General features: G+C 22.3%; 1 protein-coding gene across 3 annotated transcripts; it reads right to left on the bottom strand.

Annotated features, from left to right (window-relative positions):
* Positions 1-1,254: 1,254 nt before the first annotated feature.
* LOC127277499 (sulfide:quinone oxidoreductase, mitochondrial) lies at positions 1,255-5,197 on the bottom strand. Of its 3 annotated transcripts, none has more exons than XM_051298663.1 (9): positions 5,037-5,197; positions 4,456-4,559; positions 4,030-4,141; positions 3,726-3,950; positions 3,304-3,504; positions 2,826-3,035; positions 2,389-2,575; positions 1,953-2,199; positions 1,255-1,830 (listed from the first exon to the last, which is right to left on the bottom strand). In XM_051298663.1, exons 2-9 carry the CDS (start codon positions 4,530-4,532, stop codon positions 1,770-1,772), a joined length of 1,320 nt encoding a protein of 439 aa, XP_051154620.1. In that variant the 5' UTR covers positions 4,533-4,559; positions 5,037-5,197; the 3' UTR covers positions 1,255-1,769. The 3 variants fall into 3 exon arrangements, with proteins under 3 accessions (XP_051154620.1, XP_051154621.1, XP_051154619.1); XM_051298664.1 differs by having other exon boundaries at positions 5,062-5,178; XM_051298662.1 differs by lacking the exon at positions 5,037-5,197 and adding an exon at positions 4,885-5,030.
* Positions 5,198-9,247: the final 4,050 nt, after the last annotated feature.

Genomic DNA, 9,247 nt, shown 5'->3' with positions numbered 1-9,247 from the left:
ATAAAAATCTTCATTTCTGAAGAAAAGGAATGTAAGAAGCAAAAAATTATATAGGTTATGTTCATGATTGTTTCACCTTGATTAAAAAATTATAGGTTATGTTTATGATAGTTTAACCTTGATTCAAAATTTTTAGGTTATGTTTATGATAGTTTTCAGGACGATTAAAAAATTGTAGGTTACACGTATTTATAATAGTTTTAGAGCGATTAAAAAATTGTAGGTTATATTAGAGATATTTTTACCTTGTTGGAGAAATCATAGGTAACCATTATGATAATTTTACCACGATTAAAAAATTAGAGTCCAGATAGCACGGAAACTTGCAGCAAGCTTGCGGCAAGTTCACCGTGCAAGCTTGTCTGAGCTAGCGGAATGTCCCACCCAGGGCAAGCTTGTCGTGAAAGCTTGCTGTAAGCTTTCCAGGAAAGGTTGCTGCAATCTTGCCATGAAAGATTGCTATAAGATTACTGCAAGCATACTAAGAATGATTACGGCAAGCTTGCCGTGAAAGATTGCTGTAAGCTTGCTACGTAAAGTTGCAGGAGAATTTCAACAAGCTTCTGGAAAGGTTGCTGCAAGCTTGCTGCAATTTTTAAAAAATACATTTTAAATTAAAAAAAAATTTATTTGTTTTTTTTTTAATTTGAAAATCCTTGTGACGTTTATTATTGCAGCAAGCTTGCAGCAACCTTTCCAGAAGCTTGTTGAAATTCTCCTGCAACTTTACGTAGCAAGCTTACAGAAATCTTTCATGGCAAGATTGCAGCAACCTTTCCTGGAAAACTTACAGCAAGCTTTCACGGAAAGCTTGCCCTGGGTGGGACATTCCGCTAGCTCAGACAAGCTTTCACGGTGAACTTGCCGCAAGCTTCCTGCAAGTTTCCGTGCTATCTGGGAGGTTATGTTTGTGTTAGTTTGAAGTGAAAATACACAAAGAGGAATCAAAATACAAATGTTTAAATTTTCATATATTCAATTAAAAATACCCCAAAAAAATTATTTTTATTTATTATTATTAAAAGGAAACTTATTTTAATCGCAAAAAATAAAACTATTATGAACATAACCTATAATTGTTTGCTTCTTAGGTCCCTTTCTTCAGAATGCGAGTCACATAAAACGATATTTATTTTTGCTATAGAAAAATAATAAATTTTTCCAAAAACCATATAATATATTTATTAATAAATTTTACAATATAATATATAATAATTTACAACAAAAAGTATATATTATAAATTTTATAAAAAAAAGGTGTAAATTTTTACGAAAAAAAAAAATCTTTTTTTGGTAAATTTTACCGAATGTATAGTAAAATTTACCAAACACAGTAAAATTTACAGAATATAGTAAATTTTACAAATAATTGTAAATTTTACAAAATATACATATACTAAATTTTACCAAATATATATAGTAAATTCTACCAAATGTGTAGTAAATTTTCACCAAAATATATATGGTAAATTTTACTAAAAAAAGAATAAAATATATTTTTGTACAAAAAAAGAAAAGTGTAAAAAAATTTGTTTTTAAAAAAACGTACTTTTAAATACTCATCTCTAGAAAAAATTCCAGTTTGTGTGCTACTCCATAAGACTCATTTTTTTTTTAACTCTCCATCAATTTCACATCACATATGGACCACTTGACACTAATCTCTCATATTAAAAAGAAAAAAAAAATCCTTTAATCGCCATTCGCGATTTTTAGAAACTGAATTTGCTTTCTTTTTTTTTTCTTGTAAAAATTCAGCGTATTACTTATTATTTTTTTGCAAAAGGATGGAAAATTTTTCGAAATGCTTCAGGTCCATGCCAGTGGCCACTGAAAAAAAAAGAATTTTTTTGTTTCTAATTACATATATGAAAAATTTTATAATTTGCAAAAAGAAAAAATCAAAATGCTCTTTTTTTAAATTAAAAATTTTTTTTTTTTGTACCACTTACTTTAACATGAGATTCCAGTAAACAAAGGGAAAAACATCTTTTTTCAATAGAAAAGCCAAATGTGATTCGTTTCTTTGATTATAGGGAAATGTTTCACGCGGTTGTAATTTATAATCAAATTCAGCAAGTATACATTTATCATTGCCAGTGACAATTGGACATGATGCGTAACCATTATAAATTTGTGACATCTCTTTACCCTCTAAATGGTCCATGATATTTTCGTATAAAACTTTCACTTGAGATGCTGTAAAATATTTTTTTTTTATCAATTTATTATATCAAATTATTTAAAAATAATTTAAAAATAAATAAATAAATAAAATTTTGAAATAAATAAATAAAAATTTTGAAATTTAAAAATAAATAGAATTTGAAAATAATTTTGAAAATTTCTATAAATAAAATTTTTAAATTTAATAATAATTAATCCTACCAACTGCGGCCATTGTTTTTGAATTTGGCGTATTTGTACAGTCTCCAATACCAAAAATATTTTGATATTTGTCATGACGAAGAGTTTTTTCATTGACACAAAGAAAACCCGATTCATTGGTTATATCACGATTATTTTTTAAAACGTCAGGTGTTGTCATTGGCGGTGTCACGTGTAACAGCGAATACTGAGGGAAAAAAATTATTAATTTATTAATTTTCTAAAATTAAAAATTTCCATTTGCTTCTTTAAACAAAATTTAGAATTATATATTTTATTTTAATTATTTTAATTTAGGTAATTTAATTTTAAAAAATTTTTTTGGGCCTCAATTATTTAAATTTATTTTTTTCATTAATTATAATTAATTTAATGTTTTAATTATTTATTAAATTAATATAAATTAATTATTAATTTATTAAATTTGAAATAAAAACCTTTTCGACTCGTTTTTCCTCTGGTTTCACCAAATTTTGAAAAACAGCCTCACACTTATCGGGCCTGATTTCAATTAAATTCGTGCTTAAATGAACTTTAATTTGTCGACCTTCGCAAACTTTCCAAAGTGCATCGGCGTATTTTTTCACTCCAAAAATCACTGGCAATGCAGTATTGTACACAACATTAATATTGTCCCTCAAATTATGCTGAAATTACAAAAAAAAAAAAAATAATAATTTCCTTTTTACATTCAAAATTAATTATATTTTTTAAATTAAAACTTTTAAAAAAATTTTAATAGAATTTTTTTCCAAAAATTTATAAATTCAAATTCAATAATTAAAAAAAGAATTTATAAATTCAAAATTTCTTTTCAAATTTTTTTCAAAATGCAAATTAGAATTTTTTTTTTTTAATTTAAAAGAAAAAATTGAAAAACCAAAATTTTTTTTAATTTTGAAAAATATACTTTACTTTTTGCCAATAAGCTTCGGCGAGATACATTATTTTTTGTGGTGCACCTGCACATTTAATCGGTGTATTTGGATAAGTAAAAAGTGCATTTCCATTTTTTGTTCTTTTAATTGCCCCATAAACTTTTGGCACCGTTTCTGGACTATAAATTGAACACACTTGCGATTTTTGATTATCAAGACTCTCAACCAGTCCTGGTACCTTTAAAAATAAAAAATATATAAAATAAAATTTTTTTTTTCAACTTCAAAAATTAATTTTTTAAATTAATATTAATAAAAATAATTAAAATTTAATTGATTAATTAATTAATTTAATTAATAAAAATAAATTAAATCAAAAAAAAATTGTATAAAATATTAATTAATTTTTCAATCTAAAAAAAAAGTTTTTTTTTTTTTAAATAATTTTCGATACTCAACAGCTTGCCAATTGAGTTTAAGTCCAAGGGCAACAATTAAAATCTCATAATTAACAGTGTCGCCATTTTTGGTGGTGATTTTTTGATTCTTTGGATCAATCTCAATGACAAAATCATTTATCCATTGGGCATTTTTTGGAAGAACATCTTTCATTTCTCGTCGACATTTTTTCATATTTCCAATTCCACCGCCAATTAATGTGAAAAATGGCTGATAATAATGATGCTGAGAACAAAAAAAAAAAAAATAATTCATAAATACAAATTAAAGAAAAAAAACAGATTTTGTTAAATAATTTTTATACTTCGGCGGGATCAACGACTATCACGTGAGATGGTTTTTCTTTGAATTTTCTCGATAATTTTGCTGCCATTGAACATCCTCCTGTTCCACCCCCGAGTATCAAAATTTTACACCTAAAATAATTTAAAAAAATTAATTATTATTCCATAATTTTTCAATAAAAAAAAATTATAATTGCCAATGAAAATAATAGTTTATAATTATTTTATTCATTATTATTATTATTATCATTTATTTATTTATAAAATATTTCATTTTTTACTAAAAAAAATAATTATAAATTACAAATAAATAAATATTTTTAAAAAAAAATCCAAGGTTAACATTTTTTTTTTTTTTTTGGATCACTTGAAAAAATTTTCCTCAAATTTTAATTATTATTATTATAAAATGAGAAAAAAATGATTATTTTATTTTTTTTACTCACGAATGATGTGCGAGTCTAACATTTTGGAGATTTGTTCTTTTTAATGTCGACAAATTTCTATTCATAATTCCATACATAATTAAATTAAAATTTTATTTTTTCACCTACAAAACAAGAAAAAAAATTTTTTTTCACAAGATTTTATCAACAACGATAAAAAAAAACAATTATTTTGTGTGACGAATTTAACTTTTTATTACATAATCGATATAATAAAAAATTTTCATTTAGAAAAAATGCAAAGAAAAAAAAAAAAACCATTGAAAATAAAAATGTTTCTAAATTTTAATCATCAGTGAGGAATTTGAATTCCTATTTTTTTTCAAATTGAAACGTCAAATAAACGTCAGAATTTTAAGGTTATAAAATGATTCAAGATTTATTATCACCTGATAATATTTTGCAAAGAAAATAAAAAATTATTTATACCTTAATATTTAAAACGAATTAAATCTGGATAATAAAAATATTCCCATTTAAAAATTACGTCGAGTATTTTTTTAATAAAAATATGTTCAAAAAAAAAAAAATATAAGAAAATTTTTATCAAAACTTGATTTCTGTTTGATAATAAAACTCACATGATCAATATAATTGTTTTTTTACCGTTATTGTTATTATTATTAATTTATGGTTTTTAGTTGCAAAAAAAAATGGGAATAAAAAATAAAATAATAATTTTGTTTAATTAAGCAAATTATTTGGATTTTTCATTTTTTAAATTGGGCAGTTATTTTTAGTCCTGTATTTAACTCACGTATTTCCTTTCTAAAAACCGGAAATTGACAAAAATGCGCTCTTATTTAAAATGCTTTTACGCAAATTTTTTAGAAAACAAAAAAAAAAAATTTTTTAATTGTTAAATTTATTGTTTTTATATTTAGTTAAAATAATTTTTAATCAAAATTAATTTTTCACCGGAATTTTTTTTTAATTTAGTTTTATAAATATTAATAATAATAATTTATTATAATAATAATAATAATAACAACAATAATAATAATAATAATATCAATAATGATAGTAATAAATATAAAATTAATAATTAATAAATTTAATAACCCGGAAATTGTACTTACTCGAAATATTAATAACACTCCCGTTAAAAAAAAGCTGCGATTTACGCGATTGCAATGCTGAATAATAAAATTTCCGAAAAAATGTCCGAAAAATTTGCAATAGCAGATAAATAAAAAAAAATTTGTAATTTAAATGCTATTTACAATTTTGTTTTATATATTTTCATTTTTTGTAAAAGTAATAAAATTTTCATATATGGTAATATAAATAAATTTAGTTAAATTTAGTTAAATATAGTAAAATATAGTAAAATATAGTAAAAATTAGTAAAATATAGTAAAAATTAGTGAAATATAATAAATTACACATTCCTGAAAAAATAAATGATTATAAAAATTAAAAAAAAGAATTATTATTGCTCACCACGATGATTGAACTGAAAATAATAATTAATTAAACAAAACATATTCACAAAACACTTAGAAAACATTCACAAAACATTAATATATAGGACAACATAGTGACAAAAAAAAAAAATAATAAATTGAAATAAAATAAATTTTCACTGCTACTCCAGTTACTTTTTTTTTACTTACATTTTTTTTTACACCCAATTTCCCTACCTACATCTATATTTAAAACGAAAAAAAAATGATTTGCCTACTTTTCACGATTTTCCTACCTACAGCTATATTTAAAAACGAAAAATATTTCTCTACTACTTTTCCCGAATTTCCTACCTATACCCGATTCGAAAACGAAATTCGAATATAACGAAAATAATATCGCCCAGGTGCAAAATTACCTACACTAGGATTAACGTCCCGGGACGCAGTCGTCACCTGAGCGATTCTTTTTCTGAAAAAAAAAATCAATTTAATTATAGTCCCTCATTAAAAAATTATCAAAACAAAACTTATTTTCAATTTCACGTGCATTAATTTTTAACTTTTTGAGAATTATTACAAAAAAGAATTTACAATGGAAAATATTGAAAAATTATTCAAAAGATTAATTAAATTATTTAAAGTAAATTAATAAAAATTCAATAAATTTAGTTTTAAATATGGAAATTATTTTTTACAACAAGAAAATTACTTTGAATAAGAAAAATTAGAAAACAAAAATATTATACAGAAAATAAATAACAATAATATAAATGAAAAAAAACATTGACAATATTATTAATTTACGTAGTATTAAGGTAGTAAAATCCACAAAACGTGTAATATTTTCAAATTGTGGGAAGTGTTAGAAATTTTTCAGGGCTTTTTACGAAAATATCACACGCTTTTTTTCAGATTACCCCTCAAAAAAAAAAAAAAAAATACCAGAAAATAATAAACTTTTGTCAATGCTGTCACTATGTTGTCAGAATTCCTTCCCTGTTATTTTTCATTTTTTTAAAAAATATTTTATTTAAATCGAATTTATTATTTACTGGCTCTCGAGTCCGAAATTATTTAATTTTTTTAGTCAAGAAAATTGGAAAAAATTTTTAAATATATAACATTTTTTTTCAATTTTAAAATCTATTTTAATTTGAAATTACCAAAAAAAAAATAATAACCGTTTTAAACAGGGAAGGAGTTTGAATAAAAAACGACTCATCGATCGGCGAATCATCCCACGTCGGGGCAATAACGTCATTGCCACTTCTCGAGCGCTTCAGGCCAACTTCCAAAGATCCCTTTTTCTTGATCGCACTTCTGCGAAAGGTTGGAAGCAGAAAAAAAAAATCTTTTTTAAAAAAAATAAGAAAAGAGAAAAAAAAATTGTATGCTGGGGCCACTTTTCTTCTTCCACATCCTTCCTAGTCTTTTTTCGATATTTGGAAAATTGAAATGGACCTGAAAACATAAAAAAAACAAAAAATTAAATAAATAAAAATAAATAATAATAATAAATTAAATATTAATTTAATTATACAATTATTTTCCACACTATTTATAAGGGAATTTTCAATGAATTATAATTTTCCAAATTTTTATATAAAATTAACTATATTACAAAAAAAAAAACCAATTACCTGAAAAAAAAATAATTTCCGATGTTATATGTGTAAAATAAATAAAAATCCTCGTCAATTATTTTTAAATATAAAAATTTTTATAAATATTTTTATATTTATAAATAAATTTAATCTATAATTTTTTTATTATATTTTTAATTTTTTTTTATTTAATTTATAACACTTTTTTTTCATTTATTGATATTTTTGAAAATTATTGGATAAAAAAGATTCACCTGTAAGGAAAAATTTCTGCGTTGTATAAAAGATACGATAACAGCAGATACTCTCGTTAAAAATCTTCCTTCTACTGGACCAATTGCCTGAAAAAAAATAATTTTATTAGAAAATATTTGGTAATCGTAATTATCAATTATTACATACTTCTAATAATTATCATTATACTTTTAAATATATCATTATTTATATAAATCTCTGAACAATTATTAGAATAAAAAAATAATTAAAAAAAATATTACGATAAATTGTAAAATAAATTAAACAAATAGAATAAAAACTATTTTTTTTTACTGCAACTATTGAAATATTGCAAATATTTATTATTTTTTATTTTATTAATAAATTTTTTAGTTTTGGAATTTGATATTTTTCAAAATTTTTTTTAAGGATTATTATTATTTATAAATATTTAATCAAATTAATTTTATTAATAACATTCGTAAATATTTTTAAAAAGAAAAATTGAGGAAAAAAAAATTATGATCAATTTACATTGAACTGCGACTCAGCAATGCAAGATCTCCTCCAGGAGCAGCTCCGCAACAAACACCCATCCTTCATGTATTGAACACCTGTAAATTAATAAAAAAAAATAAAATTTATGGTATATTTTACATAACTAAGAATATTTTCAAAATATTTCTTTCAAATAATTTATAATTTCTTAATTTGATTTTATAAAAATTAAATCTTTTCTTAATGTCCCTTTTTTTTGTAAATAATTAATATTTGCAACTAATTAATAAAGTAATTTTAATGGAAAATTTTTTTTAAATTCTAAACTTTGCAAACGATTAACAATTAAAAATAATCATTTTCTTTATTAAAAGCAAAAAAAAAAAATTATCCTAATAAATATTTAAACAAAAAAGAGACTCAATAATAATAAATTCAGTAAATTATTTTTAAAAATACAAAAAAATTAATTAATAATTAAACTAATAATATAAAGTTCAAAAAAATTGTATAAAATTACTAGAATTTTTAGAAAAAAAAAATTCGTTAAAATTTGATTTTTTATAAAATATTTACCTGTATTGGAAAATAAATAAATTTAGTTAAATAAATATACGATATATGATATTTTTAACAAAATTTTGCTTTTTAAATTTTATCTCTAAAATACGGGGGACAAATAACCGTGTAAATGTTGAATCGAAAGGTGAAATTGGTTTTGCAGTAAATTTTAGGTTAAATTCCAAAGTGTCGGGAAATTTGTCAAATTAACAAAAAATTTTAATACTCACCAACAAAAATAAGTTGAAATCTTGAATATTTCGATCAAGTTGAACTTAATTATTGAAATACATTTGTAATTTACAAAAAGATTATGAGATATTTTTTGTTTTACACCAAAAATTTACTGTAACTTTCAACCGCGCTTTCAACAATGACCAGGACAACTGTAGTGAGCAGTGTTACCAACGCAAAAAGAAACAAAATTATACTGCTACCAACATAGAAATTTTTTTTTTTTAACTACTTTTTTAATTTAGTAACCTTTTTTCAATTTCGTTAATA

Source organism: Leptopilina boulardi, unplaced genomic scaffold (genome assembly GCF_019393585.1).
Source record: "Leptopilina boulardi isolate dan_hultmark-lab unplaced genomic scaffold, ZJU_Lbou_2.1 LbouV2_169, whole genome shotgun sequence".
In the NCBI taxonomy this organism is placed as follows: Eukaryota; Metazoa; Arthropoda; class Insecta; order Hymenoptera; family Figitidae; genus Leptopilina; species Leptopilina boulardi.
Note: the sequence above shows the minus strand (reverse complement) of the source record. Positions and strands in the feature narration are given on the sequence as shown.

Coding starts and splice junctions, on each gene's coding strand:
- LOC127277499 (XM_051298663.1), bottom strand. CDS start 4,532: ATGTATGGAATTATGAATAGAAATTTGTCGACATTAAAAAGAACAAAT. Junction 3,036..3,303: donor CCGAAGCTTATTGGCAAAAA/GTAAAGTATATT, acceptor TTGTAATTTCAG/CATAATTTGAGGGACAATAT. Junction 1,831..1,952: donor TACTGGAATCTCATGTTAAA/GTAAGTGGTACA, acceptor TTTTTTTTTCAG/TGGCCACTGGCATGGACCTG.